Source organism: Colletotrichum gloeosporioides (genome assembly GCF_011800055.1).
Source record: "Colletotrichum gloeosporioides strain Lc1 chromosome Unknown consensus_97, whole genome shotgun sequence".
Lineage (NCBI taxonomy): Eukaryota > Fungi > Ascomycota > Sordariomycetes > Glomerellales > Glomerellaceae > Colletotrichum > Colletotrichum gloeosporioides.
The window spans coordinates 53,066-78,769 of NW_025544742.1; the positions used below are offsets into that span (position 1 = coordinate 53,066).

The 25,704-nt window shown below is 54.3% G+C and overlaps 10 protein-coding genes across 10 annotated transcripts; 5 read left to right on the top strand and 5 right to left on the bottom strand.

The window, feature by feature from the left end:
• Nucleotides 1-1,119: 1,119 nt before the first annotated feature.
• Nucleotides 1,120-2,322, top strand: GCG54_00009596 (uncharacterized protein; the record flags this gene model as incomplete). Its single annotated transcript, XM_045409536.1, has 2 exons — nt 1,120-1,632; nt 1,699-2,322. 2 exons carry the CDS (start codon nt 1,120-1,122, stop codon nt 2,320-2,322), a joined length of 1,137 nt encoding a protein of 378 aa, XP_045257480.1.
• A 306-nt stretch (nt 2,323-2,628) lies between these two features.
• Nucleotides 2,629-4,289, bottom strand: GCG54_00009597 (putative FAD-linked oxidoreductase; the record flags this gene model as incomplete). The annotated part of the gene is made up of 3 exons (XM_045409537.1): nt 2,629-3,130; nt 3,197-4,125; nt 4,176-4,289. The coding sequence occupies 3 exons, from the start codon at nt 4,287-4,289 to the stop codon at nt 2,629-2,631; spliced, it is 1,545 nt and encodes a 514-aa protein (XP_045257481.1).
• Nucleotides 4,290-6,119: 1,830 nt separating this feature from the next.
• GCG54_00009598 (uncharacterized protein) lies at nt 6,120-8,340 on the top strand (the record flags this gene model as incomplete). The annotated part of the gene is made up of 5 exons (XM_045409538.1): nt 6,120-7,004; nt 7,054-7,319; nt 7,384-7,540; nt 7,596-7,840; nt 7,902-8,340. 5 exons carry the CDS (start codon nt 6,120-6,122, stop codon nt 8,338-8,340), a joined length of 1,992 nt encoding a protein of 663 aa, XP_045257482.1.
• A 77-nt stretch (nt 8,341-8,417) lies between these two features.
• GCG54_00009599 (Acetamidase) lies at nt 8,418-10,160 on the bottom strand (the record flags this gene model as incomplete). The annotated part of the gene is made up of 1 exon (XM_045409539.1): nt 8,418-10,160. One exon carries the CDS (start codon nt 10,158-10,160, stop codon nt 8,418-8,420), a length of 1,743 nt encoding a protein of 580 aa, XP_045257483.1.
• An 894-nt stretch (nt 10,161-11,054) lies between these two features.
• On the top strand, nt 11,055-12,121 carry GCG54_00009600 (uncharacterized protein; the record flags this gene model as incomplete). Its single annotated transcript, XM_045409540.1, has 2 exons — nt 11,055-11,161; nt 11,221-12,121. The coding sequence occupies 2 exons, from the start codon at nt 11,055-11,057 to the stop codon at nt 12,119-12,121; spliced, it is 1,008 nt and encodes a 335-aa protein (XP_045257484.1).
• Nucleotides 12,122-12,885: 764 nt separating this feature from the next.
• GCG54_00009601 (Subtilisin Carlsberg) lies at nt 12,886-15,248 on the top strand (the record flags this gene model as incomplete). The annotated part of the gene is made up of 3 exons (XM_045409541.1): nt 12,886-13,029; nt 13,078-14,148; nt 14,205-15,248. The coding sequence occupies 3 exons, from the start codon at nt 12,886-12,888 to the stop codon at nt 15,246-15,248; spliced, it is 2,259 nt and encodes a 752-aa protein (XP_045257485.1).
• A 92-nt stretch (nt 15,249-15,340) lies between these two features.
• Nucleotides 15,341-16,060, bottom strand: GCG54_00009602 (uncharacterized protein; the record flags this gene model as incomplete). Its single annotated transcript, XM_045409542.1, has 1 exon — nt 15,341-16,060. One exon carries the CDS (start codon nt 16,058-16,060, stop codon nt 15,341-15,343), a length of 720 nt encoding a protein of 239 aa, XP_045257486.1.
• A 1,191-nt stretch (nt 16,061-17,251) lies between these two features.
• Nucleotides 17,252-20,098, top strand: GCG54_00009603 (uncharacterized protein; the record flags this gene model as incomplete). Its single annotated transcript, XM_045409543.1, has 2 exons — nt 17,252-17,899; nt 17,951-20,098. The coding sequence occupies 2 exons, from the start codon at nt 17,252-17,254 to the stop codon at nt 20,096-20,098; spliced, it is 2,796 nt and encodes a 931-aa protein (XP_045257487.1).
• A 543-nt stretch (nt 20,099-20,641) lies between these two features.
• Nucleotides 20,642-21,906, bottom strand: GCG54_00009604 (uncharacterized protein; the record flags this gene model as incomplete). The annotated part of the gene is made up of 2 exons (XM_045409544.1): nt 20,642-20,857; nt 20,914-21,906. The coding sequence occupies 2 exons, from the start codon at nt 21,904-21,906 to the stop codon at nt 20,642-20,644; spliced, it is 1,209 nt and encodes a 402-aa protein (XP_045257488.1).
• A 2,013-nt stretch (nt 21,907-23,919) lies between these two features.
• GCG54_00009605 (uncharacterized protein) lies at nt 23,920-25,284 on the bottom strand (the record flags this gene model as incomplete). Its single annotated transcript, XM_045409545.1, has 1 exon — nt 23,920-25,284. One exon carries the CDS (start codon nt 25,282-25,284, stop codon nt 23,920-23,922), a length of 1,365 nt encoding a protein of 454 aa, XP_045257489.1.
• Nucleotides 25,285-25,704: the final 420 nt, after the last annotated feature.

Genomic DNA, 25,704 nt, shown 5'->3' on the forward strand with positions numbered 1-25,704 from the left:
GTGGCCATGGACGGTTCTGGCGGTTGAAATACCCTTTAGTACTGGGCTAAAACTGGCAATTTTATCTGCCAACAAGGCGAGGTTAGTCAGGAGTACCCCTCGTAGACACTTTTCAACACATGAGATGAAACATAAGCCGGATTAATTTCATGCTACATCTTATTGAAGGGCAAATAAAGTTGAAATTGCCCTGGGTTTCTTACAACTGCACTCACGGCGGAGAGGACGGGCTTCTGCGGATGGGGGAGGGGCGGATGTTGAAGATGACTCCGATGGATACGGTTAATGCTGACCTTCGGCCGAATAAAAACAATGAAATGTTAGATAAATATCAAAAGCTTTCTCTGTATACAATCAACGGACGTTATCTTCCAGTTCAACCCTATATGACTCGCATAGGGTCGATTGGGCTCAAAGAGGCTCTGCGGGAACCCCCACTCACGCAACCTTATTGACTCTAAGCCATGCAACAGAGAGCAAGTCAGCCCTTTCAAATTGAGTCGTTGTCTTGCTACAATTCCTTCTATCTCAGATACTCTGCTCCAGACTTTCTTCAATGACTGCATTCAAGAAGGGGTTTGGTTCATGCTGTGTGGCACATGTGGCTGGTGTTCGGATAGCGCACTGACCAATTATACGAATACGCGGCATGCTTGAGCACGGAACCCGAACAGTGCCTGTAGGGGTTGTCAAATTCTTGACTACCACTGTTCGAGTTGACAGCGATGCATAGCGCTGGAGATTGTGGACGACGTTTAGATCGCGGAGATCCCGTTGAAAACACGCGGAACACTGCCTCGATTCCATACCATCGACCCACAGATCCAATCCGCGGCAAGGAGAATCATTGACATGGAGCCAATGAGACAAGCTAGCTATGATGAAGGGCTTGACTTCTTGCCGCGTTTTCGTATAGGTCCATACTGCCGAGAAAAGATGGAGATACGCGACAAGAGTTGACATCTTCTACGATGACAATATAGATAGGGATCTTACAATGGGATTGGATTCTTCTTTCCTTCCCTCTAGTCACAGCATCATTTGTCTCCACCATCCGACACTCGTTCAATTATTCGCTCTTTAGTATTTCGCTCTCTACATTAAAATCCTTCCAAAATCATGGGCTTCAATAAATTTATCGCGGCTTCCGCCGTGGTCGGCTGCTCTCTAGGAGCTGCCATCAATGACACGACTCGAACCCTCGAGCTCGCCCCTCAGTATTTCAATGGCACTGTCTCCGTCGAGCACCTCTCTGTCGCTGGCAATCTCGATGGCTTCAAGATGCTGACGCCGGCTGCGCGAAAGTCTGCCGACTTTTGGTATTTCGATGTCTTCTCCAAGGCCACCAACCAGACTCTCAACATTGTCTTCTTCAACACTGGAGAATTCCAGCAATACCCTCACCCTCTCGCTCTTCAAGTTTCCGGTGTCTATGCGAACGGCACGGACTTTTACTACGAAGCGTTGGCTGACTCGGGCGTCACCCTCACCAATGGACCCAAGGGTATCACCGGTGACTGGAAGGGAGTTGGCAACTTCGACGGATCCGCCTTGGACAAGCCTGATGTTGAATACCACATCAGCATTGACTCTTCCGTCATGGATATCAAGGGCAACATTACCTTCAAATCTGTAAGCCTTTCGCGCATTCCGACCTATTCGGCTTCGCAGTTCGGATTGCTAACCAGAAAGAACTAGACCGCACCCGCTCACTACCCCTGCGACCTGAACGGCGCTATTGGTGCCAACCAGAACCTCCTCCCCGGACTTTACTGGGCCAACGCAGTCCCCGACGCTGACACCACCGTCGACCTCACAGTCAAGGACACTGCCATCAGCTTCACCGATGGAGTCGGATACCATGATAAGAACTGGGGCAACCAGTCCATCATCGACGGACCCCGCTACTGGGACTGGGGTCACGGCCGCTTTGGACCTTACTCGGTCGTCTGGTACAACCTCCTCGATTACAAAGGCAACGAGAGCCGCCGCTCCTACGTTGTCAAGGATGGTGAGGTGCTCTTGGTCAGCTGCAGCCTTGACAGCATGGTTGTCCGCCAGAAGGGAGGTAAGGCTGCTTGGCCTCCCGTCACTGGCCTTCTCGAGACCGAGGGTATTACTGTCAACTACACACTGCCCAACGGCGAAGTCTTGGCGCTGGATATCACCACTGAACTGATTGTCAGAGACGAACACGGCGCTTACCAACGTGCCAATGGTCTTATCAAGGGTGGCATCGTTGGTCAAGAGACTTTTGAGGGTCGCGGCCACTACGAGGAGTTCATCTTCGGCATTGTCAACGACTACACGCCTCAGGTCTAAGGGCCGCAATGCCTTATATCTGAGCAGAGCACTTTTCAAAGCATCGCCAAGTTTGCGACCTCCCTAGACTTTGGTGAAGCTGGTAGCAACAGCATGTTGCGCCCAGATCTACTACCGATGCAATTATCTTTCAATACCTATGCGATGGGCCGTTCCTTGGACTGGCTTGTTTTCAATAAATGATTTTCCCGAGTATAGACTGCTACAATCCGCGCTTGAACGTGATGCTACAAGCCTCTTGCATATCAGGAGACAGATGCCACAAAACCTGGCTGCGAGAAAGCTTATCTCGTCCTTTGGCACGGCTCAGGCTGCCCTTGAAAGCTTGAACCCCCCAGGAACACGCGTCTGGAACACGCCTTCTGGATCATACGTCTCCGCCACCTTTCGCATGTACTCAAGGTTTTTGGCGCCGTAGCTTCCTAGCGAGTCCTGACGTGAACTAGCGTAGTTGAGGTAAACCAAGTCCTCAGCTCCGCCAACAGACTCTGCGAAGTCGTTCATTAAGCTTGACATTTCGTTTAGGCGTTGCTCGGCAATGGTGAAGTGTGCCTCATTTGTCTTGACAAACACAGCAGCCGTCCACATTATGGCGTTTCCCTCCATGTTCTCGAGTCCAAGCATGTTTCCGCCCTTTTCCTCGGCGATACGTCCGTAGTCCTTGGTGACTGGTTGCAGAAATATCATGGTATCGAATGCATCCTCCCCAATAGAGTTTTGAAGAGACTTGACAAAGTCCTCATGTATCTTGGCTGCGTATTGGAGTATCTTCTTATCATTTCTGTACAGAAGTGTGGCTCCAGACGCCCTGATGTTACGGTCAGCCGTGAAGCACACTAAAGGCTCACCCAAAGAAGATATGAGCAATACTTACCATACTCCACCGCCTACTTGCGATCCTGCCGCTGCTTCGGCCAGAGTTTTTGTTTCACTGCTTTCCAGAAGGGCAGGAATCTTTCTCAGACTGTCGTAAGCAGTTGTGACGTTGTTCTCGCCAGCTGTGTTAACGAAGATGGTACCGATCATAATCTCTGTGCTCTGCGTGCTGTTGTACGTCAGATATGTGACGAGAGCATTGTCCGCCATGGACATGTCGTAGTCGGCAAACTCGACTAGGGTATCGATAACTGCACCGGTTGCGTTCCCGGGCAAGAAGCGAACCTCGTAGTGAAGTTTCCGTGTAGGCATCGCTTCAAGGTCGAACCGCGTAACAATGCCGAAGTTGGGGCCGCCACCCTTGAGGGCTTTCCATAGGTCTGCGTTGCTAGATTTATTGGCGTTGACGATGGTACCATTGGAAAGGACAACTTCGTAGTTCAGAACGTTATCGGCACCGAATCCTCGAGCTGGTGAGAAGAAGGAGGTGCCGCCACCAAGGAGGAACCCCCCAACGCCAACATTGCCATCCCGGCCACCCACAACCACGACCCCCTGATCATCCAAGTCTTTGTAGACATACTGCCAGTGGCCACCAGTGTCAACACGAGCCACGTTCGCCGCCTTGTCATAGACAGACGAGTTCATGTGCGTGAGGTCAATGGTAACGCCGTTGTCGATGTTGTTGTTGAGTTGCCAGCCGTGGCCCCCGCTCCGGACTGCGATATGCCAATCGCCAGCTCCATATCCGGTATCTAGTAAGGTTGTGAGAGCGAGAGAAACTTCATCAGCACTCTGTGGGAGGACGATACACCAGGGATGTTGCCGCGCATTCTTTGCCCACCATGTGTTTACTTGGTCTTCATAGGCAGAATCTGCCGGAAGAAGCAACCTGTCTTTGAGACCAGCCGCGATAATTGCGTCACACTCGTGGTGGTTAGCTCACATAGACATGTTGATGATGAATGTTTACTTACTGGAGGCGTTCCGCCTTTGAAGACTTCTGGCGTTGTCCCATTACTAGACAAGATGTGTGTTTTCGCAGCAACCAATCCCACGAGAATGCCTAGATTGACGGTATAATGCAGCATTATTTGTGTGATTTGAGCAAAACAAGACTATGCTTAATGAGTTTAATTTTAGAACGGCTTGCAAAGAAAACACTGTCACTGAAGCTGCATCCAAATGCGTATCAAGAGCATGGCTACTACAAGACTTAAATATCAATTCATGGCATTGCATCGCCGAGAAGGTTTCATTTGCGTTCAGTCGCATGCAAAGTCCCATCCTCGGTTCCTCGGGTCCGCGAACACGGGTCCAAGGTAAATCAGTACCATACTCAAGATACTGGCCATTCTCAAAACATAAAGCCGAAGGATTCACACTGCCTTACGTGACATGTAGTCCAGAGGCGCAAATCTAAACGCACGCCAAAGTTTCGCACTAACAACCGACCATTGCAATGTCATTTTCCCCATTCAGTGTGACAGACGCCCCGTCAGTCGGCCCTCGTATGTCAATTGTGCTCTCGAACAACCGGTTGCCAAACGCCTTGCGGGGCTGAGCTCCCCGGCGCAGCGTGGCATTCCGGGCCCGAGGGCCCGAAGCGGGTCTTCGAGAAAAAGGCCTGCCTGCAGCAAGGAAGGCCGCTGGCGTATGGATAAGCTGGTCTCATTAGTCCGTCATACCTGCTGACTGCATGGCAAAATCAAGGTTAGCGACCTTGTTGCCTAGATTCGACGCATGGTTGAATCGTCAGCTGTAAACCCACATGCCGTGACGTAAGGTAGTGGTGACGAACAAGCAAATTTGCCTATTTCGGCACTGGTGATCGTCCAAGTTCGCCCGATGTAGGATCTAGGAGATCGCATGTATTTGTTGTTTGGATTCCATGGCCGTTCTCGTTGGTCAGTTGGCACCTTGGCATGCATGTTTACCTTTTTGGTGATAGTACTTCTCAGCAATGTTCAGCCGGTCGGGGGGTCGTGGAATGGGAATACAGTTGGTAGATCCCGTTAAGTCCCCAACGGACTAAACTTGCAGCTCGGGTTGCAGTTAAACTTCGTGGAATCAAAAGATTTATTGAAGGTGCAGATGACCTTGAAACATGTTTATTCACCGCGTTCGAGGCGTGATTTGAATGTTTCCCAGGCTCTCCGAGATCAGTGTATCTGAAAGAGGACGTAGGGATATATGGTAAACTCAGCGACTGACGCCACGATGTGAATCTTGATTCCAGCGCGAGGTGATGTTTTGTGTAGAACAGTCCATTTCCCTTGTTCAAGACGGCGACATCCACTTCTGGCTGGTCTGCAAGCTTCATGGTAGTTGATTTTGTGTTTTGAGATGGATGCTCAACTGTACGAGCCTTGGAACGACATCCAAGTTCGCGAACAAGTAACGCACTAAGACAACATCGAACCTCACGTACGCCTCTCATCTCGAAAACAGTGTTACTTTCGGCTCTCCCCGACCGAGGCTGGACACCATGTCTGACAGACCGACAGGGGTGCGATCCAATCACAGTCCTCTAGTCGCTACTCTTGCAGCATTTGTGGCAACCATCGGAGCAGTACATTCAGACTTTACGGCGGACGACCGTTCAGGTACTTCCTTGTAAGGCGTAGTGTGCCCCTCCGTTGGCAAACAGGCAGCAGTGTTGAAGTTGGACATGAATAAAGCGCATGTGCCTGAACATGAGTTTGACAAAGACAGCGTGCCATGCATGCATTCATTTTCTTCAACTTTGAGTATACCTTTGCTCTCTTAAGCGGTCGCGTCTCATATAAGCTAGGAAATGGAGACATCAAGCGGGAAACGGCCTGCGGTGAGGCGTCGGAAACCCGATCTTAATCAGTATCTGGAGCTAACCGGCAATCTGGCGAAGTGCGACCAATGTAAAGATCGAAAGGTACTTTATGATGCCCCACCGTCCTGGCCTCAACACTGATTCCACATTCCAGACGAAATGCGATCGCGAGGCACCATGCTCAAGCTGCATCGCCTCCGGTCTCAACTGCCGGATATCTCATCGGGCCACTGAGAGGCGGCAGCGGGTTCTCATCTCCCCTCGATACGATGAGGCCATGGAAAGTGTCGATCGATCTCTCCGCGAAGTTTCACAAGCTGTCCAGAAGCTCCTTGAGATCAACGAGAGAGGGTCGGGACCTTCGCCTAAGGACTCTCCAGCATCATACATCAGCAGCAACCCATCAAACATTGCCATCATGTCGGAGGGCTATCGAGGCGACTCATCATTCAAAGCACACGTTCACAAGGTCACGGATGCACTGAGAGACGCGGCATCAAATCTTGAGTTAACCATGGGCGACCCAACGTTCACTACCACGACACACATGATCGACGAGACTGCCGACAGTGAAGAAAGCAGCCCACCTTCCGAGGGCATATCACCTTCGCCATTTAAGATCCAATATCCGGAATTGGAAGGGAGGTCTCTTCCTCCTATCGACCAAGTCCTGAAGCTTCTACGATTGGCGCAAGTTGAGAAACAGAGATTCTTCGTGGACTGCTCCGTCGTGGATGAGGAGGAGTTTACCGAGTTTTGCCAACGCGTCTACTTCGCGGTGAATGACTATTCCATCTTGTCATGGATCATTGTCAATATCGGCCTCTTTTATATGTTTCTGAACTTGAAGCAGTCTTTTCACAGACATATCGGGATCAGTGACGCCAATATTCACGAGTATTCGCAGCAATTGAAGGAGAATATCGAGGCTGCTATGCAGTCCTTGAGGCTCTGCAACGACCCGTCGATGGAGGCATGCCAGGCTCTTGCTCTTTTGGTACGTATTGCTCATTTTATGCTTTGTTCATATCTGACTGAAGGTTCAGTACACGTTTTGCAATAAGTCTGGTCGTAGCGCCCTGGCTTGGCAAATGATATCTGCGGCCTCCAGGATGTGCATTGATCTTGGCTGGCACCGTCTTCCGAAGGAGGGACCAAGGGTTTCGAAAGAACGGCAAGTCTTTTGGCACATCTATATACATGATAAAGGGATGGCTTTTACCCTCGGGCGCTCACCGTCCATCCATCCATGTGACGTTTCGACGCCGAAACCGACGGTGCCCGACGACTACGTTCCTGGGGTTCCCGTAAAGTAAGTCATCAGTGATAGTGGCAAGGAGCAATTATTAGATTGATATTGACGAAAAAGTCATTAGTCTTTATGCTGGCTACGTAGATTACGCTATAATTGTCGGCGATATGCATATCCAGCTCTTCTCGGCCTCGGCTCTTCAACAACCACAACAGAGCAGGATCGAGACAGCCCAATCCTTTGCCGTCAAGATACTCCAAACGAACAAAGACATTAAGGAGGTATGTTGAAGATATATTTCTGGCTGGAAGATCTCCCTAATATGCATGTTCCAAGGCACTCCACGATAATCCCCCAACGAATGACATTTACAAAGCTCCCGTTATGCTCTTCGACATGATCATGTATAGCTTGATCACGATCGCATATCGAATTGTGCCATGCGAGGAACAAAAGCCCAATCCGCTTCAGTGCAACATCGCCTGTATCGACGCAGCCCGGAAGGCGTTGACTACAATGGTAGAAGCCTTCAACGACTGGGGCAACGCTAATCAGACCAGTTGGACGATGTTGCTTAACATGTCAGTTGGAACCGTAAAACTTTTGAAACCGTGTCTTGAGGATGATTGCTAAAGATGACAGAATGTTTTCAATGCTACCATTTGCTGCTTTCGTTGTGCTAGCTGGGAACACCATCGCGACCTCTTCTACAGATGACCTGGCACTTCTGGCAGCCACTGTATCGGCGCTAGAGCCGACATCGCCCAGCTCGCCATCCGCGAAGAAGCTCTACGACGTGTGCAAGACTTTCCACCAGCTTGCTAGCTTTGCCATTGCCAGACGGACGGTTCTGGAAGGCACGCCCCCGGAAGCACCGGCCATCCCTACTTGTGTGTATGACCAGCAAGCTGTGGGCGAATTTCCACTACCTCTAGGCGACTTGGGTCTTTCGGCTTATGATCACATAATGGCACCTCAGGACTGGGACACAGTTATGAACGGCTTTGATCTTGGGTCCGGCGCTGGAGCGATGGCTTCTTTTGTGGAGCCGTATATGCCATTTGACGGGCGGTTGTCTTGAGGTGATCCGACTTTAAACGGCAGAAGTCTCTAGCTTTGGTGATTTTGGTATAGACAAACTATTTGCAAGAAAACATGTTACAGCTTGACCTTCAACCTTCCAGCGTCTGCCTTGTACGCTGCGTCTACCAAGCCCATAACCTCAACAAGTTTCTCATCCTGAAGCCTGGGAACGACTACCTGCACGCTCAGTGGCGTCCCCAAGTACAGCCGTCTGTCAATCTTGTTCTCATCCCACAGCTCCCGATTCCTCTCATCCCAGCTGCTAATCGCCTTGCCATCCTGTGGCTTCCCAAGCTCCAAATCGCTCTCTTCCACCTTTCGCACAGGCACGGTACCTGCAGGATAATCAAGCATCACCCAACTGCTAGTCAGGCCGACCGCATTGTATCCTTCGATGGGAGGTACCGGATGCGGCGCCAAGGGGCAAATGATAGCGTCAATCCTTTGCGTACGGCGACCATATTCGTCATCCTCAACCCAGATCTTGAGCATCTCACGATCAATCTGTGACCGTTGAGCTTGTATCTCGGCTACACGTGTGAGCAACTGGGGCTGTCCTCTCTTGATTCGGGCCGCTGTCCATGGCACCAAGGGCTCGCCTGTTGCTTCGATCATGTCAAGCATCGGAACTGAGCCGTCGACACCCATGAGCTTATTCATGACGGACTGCGCTGCGGCGAGCACCTTCGGGATATCGAGTGGAACTACTTTGATATTGGCTGTATGTGCCAGAGAGGCGGCAACTTCATCAAGCATGTTTGCGATCGGCGGGTGAATAACGCAGTTTCCGTCGCCGCGAAGCACGCCGATGACGAGCTCGCCATTCTTCCCGCTCCCTGAGGCCTTCATGCTGCGCGGAGTTGGAGACCACGGCGTCGGCATGCAGTCTTCGCCCCATGATGATGCCCGCGGCAGGATCTCTCTGAGAAGGGCATCAATGTCTTCAACACTTCTGCCGATCGGGCCAGCGACAGCTTGCACTGAAGCCCGACTCATCCCCTCAAATCCGGTGCGAACTTGCCCGCCGTACGGCACACGCCCGTTGGATGGCTTGAAACCGTAGACTCCGTTGCACATGGCCGGAATACGGATGCTACCGCCGATATCAGTGCCGATACCTATCATGCTCCCCTTCATAGCTACCAGCACGCCCTCGCCGCCGGAGGATCCGCCCGCGGTGCAGAGCCGGTTGATGGGATTCATGGTCCGGCCGAAGACGTTGTTCACCGAGTCCAAACTAGCAAGCGTCTGGGGAATGTTCGTCTTTGCTATGATTACGCATCCCAGGGAGAGGAGGAGATTGACCAAAGGTGCATTTTCCATCGCCGGCTTCTGGCACAGCGAAGCCAAGCCCATCGAGGAGTCAACACCGATGATGTTGAACGTGTCCTTGACAGAGACCGGAAGACCGTGAAGGGGGCCAAAAGGCTTGTCATTCTCACTGAGATAATTATCCAGAAACGCGGCGCGCTCTAGTGCAGCATCGAAGAGAGGCTCAGTCAGGCAGTTCGTGAGCTGCTGGGCGATGGCCGCGCGATGGCAGAATGCTTCAGCGACCTGGACGGCGGTAAAGGCCCGCAACGATATGGCTCTGACAAGTCTCTCGATGGTGTAGCCCTCCGTGATGGAGATCTCTAGCCCGGAGAGGAACTGGCGGGGGACGCTCAGAACGTTTTGGGGGCCGTCTCGGAGATGAGGTGGATCTCGTGGGTTGACGCTGGTCGGGATGTGCCACTTTGCGGGGATGCGGGCTGCCCGCTCGGCTTGTTTGCGGCGGGCGATTGGGATCCACGGGGCTTCATGCGATTGCGATGACATATTGAAGTATTTTGTGCGAATAGTTCCCGAGGCTTTAGTTGTCGGCGCTGGGAATGAAGTAAGAACAATACGTTGGTGTAGTGGAAAGTGGCCTGAGCAAACGGTTCATAAAGCCTGAGGGGCTCAAGCTCAGACTCGCGTTGAACCTTGGTAGATGCTGGAAAATGTCTTTGCGATGAGGGCTGCTGTATTCCACGCTTGTTGGCTTAACAATTAATACCCCAACTCTGAGCTCCATGTTTGAAGCTGTTGTTGTCCTGCATGCCAGTGCGTCTACCCCACGCCGATCGTCCATGTTCGATACGTACCGCTCGAAGATAGTGGATGTTGGTGAACGGCAGCAGTTGCAGTATGTTTCGAAAAGGCATGTAGACATTGCCATACCTAGTAGTGAGGAACTGACAGTCAAGCTGCTTCTCTAATTCTCCAGGTAGGTGTTCAGGCAAAGCATCGAAAGACAGGTGAGTGATATTGTCAACATGATCCCGGGCCTGAGCGTTGTGAATGAAGGATCAATACAGCCTGTTGCTAACCAGAATAGCTCTCAAGCTCATGTTCGATATTCTTTCAGCCCTGGACAACCGCAATTGCGTAGTTCGCTGGTGATTAACACATTGTTCTGGATGAATCTCTTATCGTCTTATCTCTAACCCGTCTAATCCATCAACGGTGAACCTTGCCATCAACGAATTTCCCGAGGAAATCATCGAGAAAATAAAATTACTCGACTCCACTTCCCTCCTAAGATCGGAGTCGCCCGACACGACGGCAACCGTTATCCATCAAGATAAGAAGCTATGGCGGGCTACAACTACGCAAACACCGGTTCGTCCGAAAAGTTTTGAAGATCGCCGGTCAATTCCCTTTCGACGCGCCCGGTGAGACTATCACGAGATGCTCGCCTCAACGTTGCAAATCGCCCTCAGCGCGCTCCTGGTGCAGCCAGCCCTGGGAGCCCGCAAAAACCTCATTATCGACACGGACATCTTCAGTGATTGCGAGTCAGATCCCCCAGCCCTCTAAGTTTGTCACTGAAAAACCATTCCTGACATCGCAACAGTGACACCGGCGCGCTCCTCATCGCTGCAACCTCCCCGAAGGTCAACCTGCTCGGCGTGAACGTGAACTACCCGTCCTCCTACTCCGTCACCGCCACCTCCGCCATCCTCGCGCACTACAACCACTCCGCCATGCCCATCGGCGCCCGGCGCCCGCTCACAAACGAGAGCTTCTTCGACACCTTCGCCTACGATCTCGGCGAGTACGCCAGCAAGATCGCGTACCACTATTCTGGCGGATCCCTGCCCTTCGGCGCCGCCGAGGACGCCTGGGACGCCGTCGCGCTGTACCGTAAGCTCCTCGCCGAGGCCGACGCGCCCGTGACCATCGCCTCCATCGGCTTCTTCGAGAACCTCTCGGGCCTGCTCAACTCCACGGCCGACAAGTACTCGAACCTCACCGGCCCGCAGCTGATCGCGAGCAAGGTCGAGGAGCTGATCGTCATGGGCGGTGAGTACCCCTCCGGCCGCGAGTTCAACTTCTTCGGGGACAACCCGCTGGCGACGGCGCACGTGGTGAACAACTGGAAGGGGCGGGTGGTGTTCTGCGGGACGGAGGTCGGGTCGGTGGTGCTGTCCGGCGCGAGGCTGCTGGCGGAGGGCCCGGCGACAGACCCGGTGCGGCAGGCGTATGTGTACTACAACTTCTACCGGCCGAGGGAGTCGTGGGACCCGCTTACGGTGCTGTATGCGATCGAGGGCCTGGGCGATTTGTTCGAGTACGGGAATGAGTTTGGGTACAACCACGTGTTTGCTAATGGATCAAATGAGTGGGTGTATGACGAGAGTGTGACGGATCAGTTCTGGTTGAAGCTGAAGGTTGATAATGTCACCGCGGCGGATGCTCTTGATAAGCTCTATCTTGAGGGAGCTTTGTCGGCGACCAACGCAACTCAGATCTAATCAGGTCCATGAAGCAATAACGTAATGTTTACTTTGGTTTCCACAGCGTTCAATGAGGATGGAATTATGGCCCATATAGACAACCGATATACAATTTGTCAATTGAGAATCAATGAACTCACCTGGGCCGAACCTCAAGCATCATCACATCTACCAAACCGAGAACTAGATACACGACAGTGCAGGGGCTCTCAATCATGCAAACAAACACGTCGATCAGCAAATAAGCTTACCATTCCAGCCCGGAGATAGCAGCCCCTCGCGCCAACCGGGCATCTTCCTACTCAACCGCCAAGATCACGCAGTCATTCGAGCGCATGCAGCGCCAGGGTTCTCCAAAATACCACCTTCCATCTTCTACCCCCGTTCCCCGTGAGTCCGATGATGCCACCCGCGCAGCGGCCGCTGCAACAATCCCATCGAATGCAGCCATCGCGGACACAATTGCCCCAATGTTTCTGCGCAAGATTCGCCCGCAATGAGCTTTTTTGCTTATCTTGCTCAATTGCTCTCAAGCCGACTCGTATTGCCCCGCATCGAGGTCGCTTCGTCCATCCGAGATGTCGAGATTGGGATGGGTTGGTGGGTCTACGGCGCCATGGCGATAGTGCTTGATGCAACCTCAGAAGCCAAGACTACCATCACAGCATCTTTGGTGGTGTAAGAAGGAAGTTATAAAGAGTCGGCAGATGCAGGTACAATGCGATCGAGGCCCTGATCTGCAAGGCTCTCAGGTCTGAAGTCGACGAAGAAACTCGATCGAAATGGTTGCTTGGAAAGCCTCCGTTGCGGCATTGGCCGGCGTCGCGACTCTCGTCTCGGCCTCTTCGAAGAGGGACGAGGTTGCGCCTTCTATTGAGAAGACCACCGTCCCGGGCGCATTCATCCTCGAGCTTGCCGATGACCAGGTGAGTTGATCTAGCGTTGCCACATGTATGATACTAACGCCTGTCTAGGATGCCGCCAGTCTCATGGCAAAGCTCGAGTCGGAAGCTGGCCTCGCCAAAGTCTCGCAGCGCTTGGCCCTCAACTCCAAGATCTTCAAGGGTGTCTCCGTCACCGTCGAGAACGCCAACGACGAGACGGCTGCGAAGATTGCCAGCCTGGCGCAGGTCAAGCAACTCTGGCCTGTGCCCCTGATCTCTGTGCCCAAGCTCGACATAACCTGGACTGGGAAGGACAAATCAGTCAGTTCCAAGTACAAGCGCCAGGCCAACTCGACCGATACCTGGCCGCCTCATGTCATGACCCAGGTTGACAAGCTCCGCGCCAAGGGGTACACTGGCCAAGGTCTCAAGATCGGCATCGTCGACACGGGCATCGACTACACCCATCCGGCCCTGGGCGGATGTTTTGGGCCCGGCTGTCTTGTAGAGTACGGAGAAGACATCGTCGGTGACTCGTACGACGGCACGAACACTCCCGTGCCAGACGACGACCCTTTTGAGAACTGCCTGGGCCACGGGACCCATGTTGCCGGCATTATTGCGGCAATGGAGAACCCCATGGGCTTCACTGGTGCCAGCCCCGATGTCAAGTTGGGCATGTACCGAACATTTGCATGCAACGGACAAACAACGGGCGATGTCCTCATGGCCGGCGTCATCAAGGCCTTCGAGGATGGTTCAGATATCATCACTGGCTCCATTGGTGGCCCGAGCGGATGGGCCGGTGAGGCGTTTGCCCTTACTGTCGCGAGGATCGTGGATGCTGGCGTTCCTTGCACATTCGCTGCGGGCAACGAGGTTGGCGGCACCGAGGGCCTGTTTGGAATCAGTACGCCTAGCACCGGTGACGGAGTCATCTCCGTCTCTTCGTACCAGAGCCAAGGCGCGGACAGCCCCGGAACGGTGTCCGCTTACACAAGCTGGGGCCCAACCTTCGAGCTCACTCTCGCTCCAAGCTTCGGTGCGCCCGGTGCTGGGATCCTTTCGACTTGGCCGGTGGCCCTTGGTGAGTATGCCGAAGCGTCTGGAACTTCCATGGCAACGCCTCTTGTGGCTAGCATTGTCGCTCTCGTCTCCCAGGTAAGCCGTTGAATACACGATAACAGGCATCAGTACAACTCAACTGACATTGATAGGCACGAGGAACAAGAGACCCCGACTTGATCAAGCGTCTCCTCGTATCCACCGCAAAGCCGAGTCTGTCCCAAAACTACGGCGTCCCCAACATCGACGCCGGCCTCGGGCCCGTCCCGCAACAGGGTGCCGGCATGGTCCAAGCCTACGACGCAGCCTACGCCACATCCGTCGTCAACGTCGCCGGCCTTTCCTTCAACGACACCGACAATCTCGTCTCCGAGGCGTTCTTCACGGTCACCAACGTCGGCGACACGCCCGCCACGTACAACGTCTCCCACGTCCCGGCTCTGACAGCCATCACGCTGTCTGACATCTACCGCAGCAGCTCTCCGGACCTGGAGACCGTCTACGCCAGTCTTACCTTTGAGCCTTCCTCATTCACCCTCGAGCCGAATGCCACAGGTGAAATTCGTATAAGTGTAGTTCCACCCCAGGGCCTCAACGCTGCTTCCCTGCCTGTGTACTCCGGCTGGGTCGCCCTTAACGGCACCAACGCCGACGGCGAGATCGCGCTGTCTGTGCCGTACATCGGTGCCGCGGGCTCCATGAAGAACATCACTGTCCTTGCTTCGAATCGTATCTGGCTCAGCCGCAGCGACGACCCGCTCGGGTCTGAGGTCGCAGCGAACACGACCTTCCAATTTGCTGCCCCCGCTGAGCATCCCGACTGGGCGCAGCCTCTGCTCAACACAACGGATCTGGTCCTGCCGGTTGGCGCGCTGCCTGATCAGTTTGTCTGGCTGGTCATGGGCAGTGCCGAGGTCCGCGTGGAGATTGTCCCGCTAGAGGAGAACCCTGACGCGAAGGACAATGGCCTTGGGGTCATCACGTTGGGCAATGTGGCGGGATACCCGGTGACATACCGCAGACCCATCGGTTGGACCAGTCCGTGGGACGGTACGCTGGCTGACGGGTCTTGGGTTCCGGCTGGATGGTACCGTCTTAGCATCTTTGCGCTGAAGATCGCGGCGGACAGGACTGTGCCTGAGGGCTGGGACCGGTATGACTCTCCCGAATTCTTTGTTCGGTATGTATATGCGTAGTGACCTGTCATCGGCGTCTGGAGACGCTAAAGTTCGTGGATATGAAGGTCTTGTATTATAATGAGATCAACTGAATACATATTCTCAGCCACTCAAGGCTTCAGCGAGCCCGATCCGTATGTTGTCTTGTAAAATTGGTTTGTTTCAATCTCCTCCATTCCGATACCTTGCAACGCAATCTTCTTGACGTAAGCAGGATCGAAGTTCTGGTTAAGGTACTCGATGATCATCGAGAGACCAGCTCCCGCCCCGCCTGCCGTCCAGAGCTCGCCCTTGCCCTCGCCGTCGTACTCCTTCTCCTCGACAACCCATCTTTGGTCAAGCCACTCGGTGTCGGGGTGTACCTGCCTCGCAAACGCCAAGAACTCCCGGTTAACTGTCGCCTTCTTTCCCTTGAGCACGCCTGCACTGGCCAACCACGGCGAGCCGATGCAGGTTGTCATCCAGACGCGGGTCTTGGCAAAGGCCTCCTTCATAAAGCGGTCGGCTTGAGGTGGTCTATGGGAGGGGAGAGGTCCGCCGATGAGGACAAGATCAAGGTCGCGCGGGCAGTCATCGTAGGTGATGTTTGGGACGAACTTGAGGCCCGGTGTCATTTCGGCGGGTTCCATGGTGGAGGAGATGAAGTAGAACTTGATCTCTGGCGCAAGCCCCTCGAAAGGGGCGAAGCCTGGGTCGAAAGCCTTGACCTTGTCGTAGTACTCGAGCGAAATGTTGCCGAACAGGTCGATGCCCATGATGTCGCTCAGCTGAACGGCTTCGAGCATTACCCCAATGCGAAGGGACTTCTTGTCGCCAAGCTTTGTCGCCATTTTCAATCTTGCGGGTCGCGGTCGGTTGGAGGTTCAGGGGAAGCGTCGTTGGTCGGACTTGTCAGATCTGATAAAGGTGGATCTGTCTGTTGCTGAGTCTTTGAGCGAGGTGCGGATCGCGACAATTTATACTTTGTATGCAAAGCGCTCGGAATAGGCATGTCGTCGTCTCCTGCAGGGACCGGGTCCCTCTGGATGTAACTGCCTTTTGCAGTCTTTTGCAGTTGTTTGCCTTACTCAGCGCCGTCACGGGACCTCAAATGCGGAGGGTCGCGACGGTATCCAGCGGCTCCAGCGCGGCCCCTTGCGCTAAACGGTTCATTGTCCGATGCGTCGCTTGCAAACTCCACAAAGAGCCGAGAGGGAGCGGGAAGTCTAGCTGGAAGAGAGTGGAAGTTTGCTTGACGGTAGTGAAGATGGAGCCCGGGAGACAGAGAAATGGGGCATTGGTGGAACCTCGACCGCGCCGATCGACGATTTAGATCCGATGGATGTCGGATGTTAGGCTGCCTCTTTATCCGGAGCGGGGACTGTTGGTCGGACCGTCGGAGATGATACCCGCTCGGCTTTTGGCTGCATCCTCCGCAACGCATTCACAAGAGCGCGGTCATTGTTCATCAGCCAGTCGGGATTTGTCGGAGTTGGGGGTGATGATCGGCTCCGGTGCCCACTTGCAGAGTCGGGGCCGAGACGCTGAGAGCCTGCAACAACGGTGTTCTGCTACTGAAGCATCAGTTTGCGACCACCTGGAGATGTTGCTGACGTTACTCACGATGAGATTCGAATACCATGGAGAGATGGGAGCCTCCTTATGTCTCTCGTTATTGTGTGAAGGTGAAGTTTGGAAATGGACAAAGATGCTGCACCAGCCACAATATTGTTGGGGAGGGAAACAGGCTATGGGGCGCTGCTCTTTCCTCACTTGCAACTCAAATCACGACGGGCAGGAGCTGCCTCACATGAAGCGGAAGGTACCCGACAGCTCTTGCCCAAGTAAGTCGTCTGCAAAAGTGACGACACCTTCGGCTGCCAAACTGTTCCAACGACCCTTTCCCCCTCAACATTTTGTCGGTGTCGGCTGTCCCTTTACAAGACGTGGATCAGTCATTCGATTCTTTCATACATCTATTGTCCATCTCAACAATCTTGCCATCAAATCAAGGCCCGGCCCTGGCCTTTCGATCCACCCCCATGGACGAGGCAGAGCCGAGTCCGCGAGCATATGCCCGCAACGAAGGCCTGTTCATCAGCGCGAACAGGCACATCTCGACCCGGACGAAAGCCATCTTTGACCAACTACAGAAGTCGCCCTACTTTCCGATTACTGCCACCGTCGAAGATGCAGAAGACCTCTCCGCACTGGTCGTCCCTGATCCGGTCTTCCCTCCAGAGACCGACTTCGCGAAGGGGAACCTCGACAATACGGTGACCAAGATCATTGGGATAGATGACGAGGCCGACATGATGAAGCTGGCTCTGGAAGCAAGCTATCCCCAGCGTCGATTTGCGACGGCAGTGAGCAAGATGGAGCTCCCGTCTCTCCGATCCGACCCGAGACACGACTCCAAAGCCTTCAGCAAGACCATCTCTGAGGCGAAGCTGCATGATTTCTTTCGCCGACCAAACCCTCTCGTCATGGAGCCTGTTGATGAGGACAAGGACGAAGGTCTTGCGCTGCCCAAGTCTGCTCGGCATTTCCATGATCAGCTCGCTAGAGGAGCCGAGCCCGAAGAAATCGACTACACCGAAGAAGATTTGACGTACGTGGCCGAAGCTGTGTATCAAGAGTGGACGAACAAAGATCTTGCAGACTTGATCTTCCTCGAGATGTCTAAGCGGGTGGGTTGATGCGTGCCATCAAAGAAGAGAATCCGTTAACACCTCATGCAGGACCGCGCCCAGTCCATGACACCCCCTCTGATGCCACCGCCACTTGACTCGGAACCGGAAGAGGAATTCATACCAACCAGAGAGGCTTGCAGACTGGAGCCTTTGTCCGATCCCGACAGTCTCATTGAGTACGATTTGGACACAGCTGGTAAACTGATGGACGAGATGGCCATGGAAACGATCCAACCTGACGTGGATGTGACGGAGATGATTGGGTTTCCATCCGATCTCCCGTTTCTGGATATTTTTCCATCTCCACAGCCCACCCAGGATCCGAAAATGGAGGTGCCCATCTTGTGCAAGCCTGAAGAGCCTCCGTCGGCCAGTCAAGACGAAGCCTCTTGCCGAGCGCTTCTGAGCACAGTCCCATGCCTTGGGTCCAAAGATGAAGACGTTGACAGCGACTCCATGAAGGAGGCGGACGCCAAATTTGAAAAAGACTTCAGCCTGTTCCTCGAAGACAAGACCGCAGAGTTGACAAGGATGGCGGAGCAAGAGCAGATTCATGTTGCTGATGCCATTGCCAGATTTCAGCCCCCGGTCGTCGACTTCAGTATTCCAGAGCCACAATGGTCTGGGATTCCTGCCAAAGGGGCGTCTGAGATGTTCCGTTGGATCTGCCTCGAATTCGATGGTCAAAGGAAGGCGCCAACTTGGCCCAAGATGCGGTCTGAGAATATCGAGCTGAAGTGGCAACCCTTCAACGCGTCGTTGGGTTCCGTCAATTTGAAAGAGACAGTTGGCGATGACCGTGTTCTTCAGCAAATTTTGGATTGCCGCGGCGCCCGTCTACCCACCAGCGCCGACTGCGTCCGTAGGGAGTCAGGGCTGAAAATCCTTCGCGAAGACGACGACGAGGAGCTGCCTATGCCCTATTACGAGGACGACGAGGACCTCTCCCAAAATGGCCCCGCCATCGACTTATTGAGTGTCATCAAAAAGCGCAAGATGGCAGAGCTCATCGGCGGACATGATGGTGAGCTTGAATCTCCGACTGTGGGGCACAAGTTCCGCCGCACTACCAAACGTCGAAACGCAACGAAAGACAGCAGCGGTTGCTTGCTCTTGGGCGAGAACGAGCCCAATGCTACAAGCAAACTGCTGGACAATCACATGTTGCTGCATCCCTCCAACAGGTCCCGCTCGGAGACGATGAGCCACTTCTTTCCAACACCAGACCGAAGTACCAGATCACCGACGACGAGAGCAAGGAACCAGGAGAAGCCATTGAAACTTCCGACCTCCCAGCCTGAACGGCAATTTTCAAGTACAGTTGCTCCTGTCCCTCCGGTTCTTACCATAGAGGGCACAGTCCATATCGTTATTTCCACCACCCTTCCCCGAAATATCATGGCCGCAATCGACAGCCTTCCAGGCATAGAAAGTATCGACCGAGACTTCTCCCGATACAACAACACCCTCTGGTCACCAAACAGCGCTTCACTATCGACAGCAATTTCTCCGCTCTTTTTTGAAGCTGACATTATACCATCTCCAGCAACTGGCATCATTATCACCACCATACTCCAAGTTGGCCAGAAGGCTCCGTTGAACTCCGGGCACCAGCTGTCAAAGCTTCGTGAACGCGTGACCAAGGTCGCACCACGCTACCAGCATCTCATCATCATTGCATCGGAAAGCAGCAGTGAAGAATATGTTGGGCCGCTTGGCGAGAGCAATGTTGACTCTTACAACTCCTTCGTCGCGTTCACATCTGCCGTTGGCATCTCCACCGATTGTGTCATCAGAGTCATCTATGTGGGAGGCGGTCACAAGACACTTGAGACGTGGACGTGCGCCCTGGTATCAACTTACGTCAAGGAGAATATCGCAACTGCACGATACATGCTGATGATGGATGAGACCGAGTGGGAGGTATTCTTTCGACACATGGGACTCAACGTGTACGCCGCACAGCTCATCATCTCCTTGTTCAGAGGATGTTTTGGGCCCCAAGAAAAAGAACCACTCGTACGATTCTTCAGAATGCCTGCCGCACAAAAGGCACAGGTCTTTGGGCGATACCTGGGAGAGAGAGGACACGACGTGTTGAACAGAGTCAGTGCGCGTCTGGAATACGACAGCACACCCTCCCGGAAGCCGACGAACCCATCTGCGGCTGTAGCAGCGCCGTTCGGACGAATTTGAGTAGCAGTGGTCGCCGCGTGCGTGCGGACGTGCGCACTCGCATCACGCCGCAGACACGACCTGCTTGCTCGGGCGGGAAGAAACAAGGTTCTTTTCAACCTACTTTCCTCATGTGATCTAGATCGGACTTCATGTCCACTTTCATTTTCTTGGGGCGATTTTGAGACGCGAGACGCGTTTGCAGTTTCTTCGGGGAGGGGCGCCGACTGTGTCTGTGAGACGTTTATCTCTCTTGGAATGCCGAAAGAAGGTGCATGCAGATGCAGGTAGATGCAAGTCTAAAATTTGAGTGCTATTGAAGAATAAATAGTCAAGAAGGTATTCGCCTGAAAATCGCCGCATCGCCAGGCTCCGGCCAGCCTCGGCCCTTGTGGTTATGCTTCCGTTTCTATGCATACAAAACACCGAAAACGCCATTGAGGTCATCCGGCTTTTACATGTAATATTATACAGGCTTATGATTTTGAAAAGAAAAGATCGAATTGAAACATTATGTACGTTTTGTGAGTGTGTAATGCGCGCTGTTTCATAACGGTAATCAATCTATTGGGCGGTGGTGGGGATGATGTTGCCGGCGTCGAGGGCCTGGATGGCCTGGGGCGACTTGAGGATGCCGTTCATGAACTTGTCAATCTCGGACTGGTCGGGCATCTGGAAGTCGGGGCCCTTGAAGGGGGGCAGGACCTTGGTGCACTCGGTGAGCTCGTTCATGTTGGGAACGCCGAGGAGGGACATGCGGACGTATTCGGAAGAGTAAGCCTGGGGAATGTTAGTGAAATGCGTGACGTCAAGCGTGGAGGAAGAAGTGAACGTACCTGGTTCCATGCCATTTGGCCACGACGGCCGGCGCCAAACGCCTTCCAGGTGTCGATGACCTTGGGGTCCTGGGAGATGCTGACGTCGGAGGGGATCTTGAAGACGGCGGGCGGGGTCCTGGGGTTCAGGGTCTGGCCGTAGAAGGCGACGTCCCAGACTCCGGGGGTGGTGTCCTGCGGGGCGCCGGCTCTGCTGGGATCGATGAAGCGCTGCTGGGAGGTGGTGTGCGCGCCGAGCAGGGCGACGAGGCCGTCGGGGGTGAAGGACTTCTGGGCGAACATCTTGAACAGGGCGTCGGACTTTTGGAAGGGGGAGGGCAGCAGGTTCGGCGGGGAGGCCTTGGTGGTGTCCTTGCGGCCGACGAAGGTGCGGACGCGGGGTCCAAGGGGGCAAGCGACGGTGGCGACGTTGGCGGCGAACTGGATCATGTCGGCCATGGAGACACCGTACTTCTTGTACTTGTCGAACCAGCCCTGCATGGTGTCGCAGATCTCCTCGAGGCCCTTGTTGTCGTCGCGAGTGTGGCACTCATTGGCGAGGATGATGGAGCCGTCGGCGCCGGTACCACCCGAGGTCTTGGACCAGGAGGAGGCGTCGTGGAAGCCGAGACGGACGGAGGCGCGGGCGACGCTGTTGCAGCGGCCTGCGTTGCCGACCATCTGCTTGGCCATGTCATCTGCGATGAACTTCCAGATGCAGCACTTGTCTGCCTTGCACTCGGCCGAGTTCTTCTTGCCGGGGGCCTCATAGGTGGATGCCTGGTCCTGGCCGCTAGACTGGAGGGTCAAGATGGCCTTGATCTCGCGGCCCGTCTTGGTGAGCTTGGCATCGGGAAGGGTAGCCAGGTCTCCAATCAGTTCGGTGGAACCGCCGCCGCCGCCGGACTGGCGGTTCTGGAGGCGGGCCTCCTCCCTGATCTTCTCCATGTTCATGCCGGGGTGGGCAACGGCGACGCCGGCCAGGAGGGCGGTGATGAGAGACGCGGTCTTCATAATTGCTAGACTTGAGAAAATCAAGAACAACAAGAACAAGAAAAGGGGATTGATAAACGACTGTGACGAAACGAACACCCCGCCCGAAGGTCAAGACTGCAGAGGCTAGAAGCGAAAGATGCCGAAGCTGAAAGCGAGAGATGGGTGCTGGCCTGGAAGAAGTATCATGATATTGGCTGGCATCGTCGGTTGTATTTATGGTATATAAGGTGTGTTAGAGATTGTTCGATGAGGCTTCTTTCTTTAGCTTCCGGCTCGCGGATTGCCGGCCGCTTGGATGCAGTAATCTCAAGTCAGACTCCTGACGTGGGGAGGTGCAGGTAGAGCAGCTGCACAGTTGAGTCGCCAGAGTCCGTCCATGTATCACATCGCCGAGACGTGCGTTAAGTTGAGGATCAAAGCATTTTCTCGTTATGTGACACTAGGGAAGTCTTCTCGCTTTCGGCCGGAAGTCGAAACCTGTTAGTCCGTCGAGATGGTTGGCAGAAATCGGTTTCCCCAGGCCAAGGAATGTCAAGTTTGCACCGTCGATACGGCACATACCGCAACATGGCCGCGCTGTTGAGCTTGTTTCGTTTGTGGCGCCAGACATAGCATGGAGACCTCGTTTGTTCAGCAAATCCTACGACGATCAGAATTGGGCCTTATCCGCTCTTAGCCAAGGGTGCAGCCGACCGCGACCGGCTCGAGAAGGAACATGCACGGCCAAAGTAGGAAAGTCGGTGCAAAGGACCAACGGGGAGCTGCCGATTACACAGCGGGCGGAGAGGAAGGGTTCGAGATGGTGGTCTTCTCATCCGAATTCCGAATTGCTGGGCTGAGACCGCAGCATGGGGGCTGCTAGTCAGGAACAAACGTGTCCAGATTGGGAAATAGTTTAATTGGTTAAGGAACGCTTGGTCGCGGCGCCGTTCAAGTCAGACACGCTGGCGGGGTTGTTTGAGTGCTTCGGGGAGGGTCTGTGTTCAGGGCTCGCCAAGATGGGGAATCGTAGAGGAAACCGAGGGTAATGAGGTTGATGAGAATGTTTGCTGCAAGGTAAGCTGACGTTGTGGTTGCTCAGTCGATCTGTCGGCCATCGGTCTATCGGCGATGACGACACAGCATCGTCTTCTCTAGGATTGGGCTGATGTTGACCGTTCGGCTGATGGAGTATCTGCATGTCCAATAATACGATGGCATGTGAAGCCTATTCTTCGGCCTCGCATGCGTGGAATCGTGATGTTCGTGAGATGAACTCGGGTACGCAAGGCAGAGGCAGCCTGTGAATCGCGTCCGACTATTGAGCCGGAAGGCCGCCGACCACCCCTCGGACCCCTTCTACCACAATACGGCCTGAGCCAGTTTCGACTCCCAACTCTTGTCCTCTGGAATTTCATCTGATCCACCGGGCAGCATAGAACCCGTGTGGCTGGGCAGTCTGGACAATGGAGAACTTCGGATGAGCTGAGAATAGTCGCCTCGGAAGCCGCCCATTCGTGATTTTGCTTCTCAGGTCGTCGTGATCGCTGATTGACCGAGCTGCAGGTTTGCGAGAGGAGGCATCCCAATCCGCATTCGACCTACCAGCGTGGGAGTGTTGCTACAGAAAGAGGATGCGTTCTGGGTTATTCGTGGATCTTGGCTTCAAGCCTGGCTTCAAGCCACCCGCTACCTTTGATCGATCCCACCCGTTCGGGCGAGCCAGCACCCAGCCGCACCATTGCCCTTTAGCCTATGCCGAAAGGATGCAAGTGCTTGCCAGCGAGATCCTTCTAGATACCACGAAGTTATTCACGTGAGAAGAGTTTGTCATACAACTGCCAATGCTGAACCTCTCGTGAGACGGCGCGGGCATTATTTTCCACGGGCTGGACTGTGCCGGTCTAGCTGCATCCTCTTGAAGTCGCTGTATGGGTCTGAATGCGCATCGAGACCAACAAACATAGGTTTCGCTTACGCTTAGCGCCGATGCTGTTGTTCCGTGATGCCAAACGCCTGCAAGGGCATCCAAGGGTTCTATTCCCTTGCGATTCATTCTGTCCGGTGTTCGGTCGCAGCGGGGTAGGTAGTGTTGGCCGCCAATGTCCAGACCTTGAGAGAGGACTCCGGGGTGATGCGTGTCGATGCCAAGAGTGGACGGCCGCTGTCGTCGGTAGCCCCCAGCTCATTGTCAATGTCACCATCTGCGTGGCTCGTCCACGCGCCTGAGCAAGTTGCAACCACTGACCCAGTAGGATGAACTCCTACGCTTCCCACGGGTGATTGATGAGCCGCCCAATCCCAGGACTTGACAAGGGCGCCTGCCTGGGTGCCAACACCTTCGTACACCAAGACATCTCCGGTCTGTGTTCCCGCCCAAAGCTCGAAGCCCCCGGCTGACTCCCCACCCGGGAAGACGTCGCACGTCAGTTGTTGCTGACTTGTAGCCGTCCGGCCTAGGAGCAGACTCAAAGGCTGGCCGGTTCCGCGTATGTCGTAGACCAGAATACCACTAGACTGGCGCTCGTTGATAGCCAAGTAACGGCCACAGGGACTCCAGATGGTTTGCACGATACCATTGCCGCCAACGTTGCATCTGAATTGATCCTTGGCCACGCCCTGAATGCTCCAGTTTGCAATGGCTTTGTTTGTCCGGGTCACGTCGTACAGTCCCATCCAGCGTGTCCAGGTACCGGCGGCAATGATTGTCGCGCCGGACTCGTCAGGGTGCTGACTCGACAGTGACGACACCATGCCCTTCATGCCAACGCCGCCGCCCTTGAGAAGGTGCCGCTTGGAGGGGATGGTGGGGATGGTGAGGATGGGGCCATCAGAACCGGTCCGTGATACGTCAAAATAGTCAAGTCGGTTGGATGAACCGGCCATAAAATGGGTTCCGGGCCAAGACCACAGGAGGGACTCGGCGCAGATGTACTCCTCCGTCTCTCGTCGAATTAGCTTGTAGGAGCATAGCGGAGGTGACGACTCGGACGCGGGAAAGACGTGATAGAGTTGGAGCGGGTGGTCTTTGCAGGAAACAAGGGCGAGCTGGGACTGCGGCTCAGACAGTGAGAAGTAAGGGGCGATGGCGGTAGAGTAGGAGGGCTCCGGGAGCTGCAGGTGGCCTTGGGGTCTCAGGGTCCGGGGTCTGCCGGCCGGGTCAAGGAGGTCCTCCGGTAGGACGTAGGCCGAGATGCGGTTGTCCGAGGCAGACGCAACAAGCGTAGTACCGTCAGCGGACCATTGGACGCGGCGGAAGAAGCTGGACGGCGTTGTTGTTTGGTGTGCAGCGTCAGCGGCGGCTAAGTCGGTGGTCGCAACAACGTCCATGTTGGGCGGATAGGGATCGGTTGGCTGGTTGGGCGATCCGGCGGCCGTCACAATGGAGCCGGCAGGCTGATCTCCGTCGGGATGCATGGTTGGCGGTCGGGAGTGAACCGAGATGCGCTAGCATTACTCAAGGCCGAGGGCGTGATTGGAGGCGCAAAGTGAGGCGGGAGCTTTTTTGCAGACGCGTTGAAGAATCAAGGAAATGCAGCAGCAGAGATTGCGCAGGTCGAGGGTGGCAAGAGATAGCGAACGATGCAGATTGCAAGAGTGCAGATGTGGGCGGCTTCCCGTCGTGTCGATCATCAAAAAGGAAAACGAGTGTTGGTGATGTGTTGTGATGTGGTCGAGCTGCTGGAGGCGAGCTTGGTGGATGAAAACGAGCTGCAGGTATTACACAGGTACAATTTCCAATTTACGGCCAGTGCACCTGCGCTTTCCTGGTGGTGGGGGCCATTCTCGGTGAGGTACCTTATGTCGTATTGTCTCACCTTTCACCTGACTTGCTCA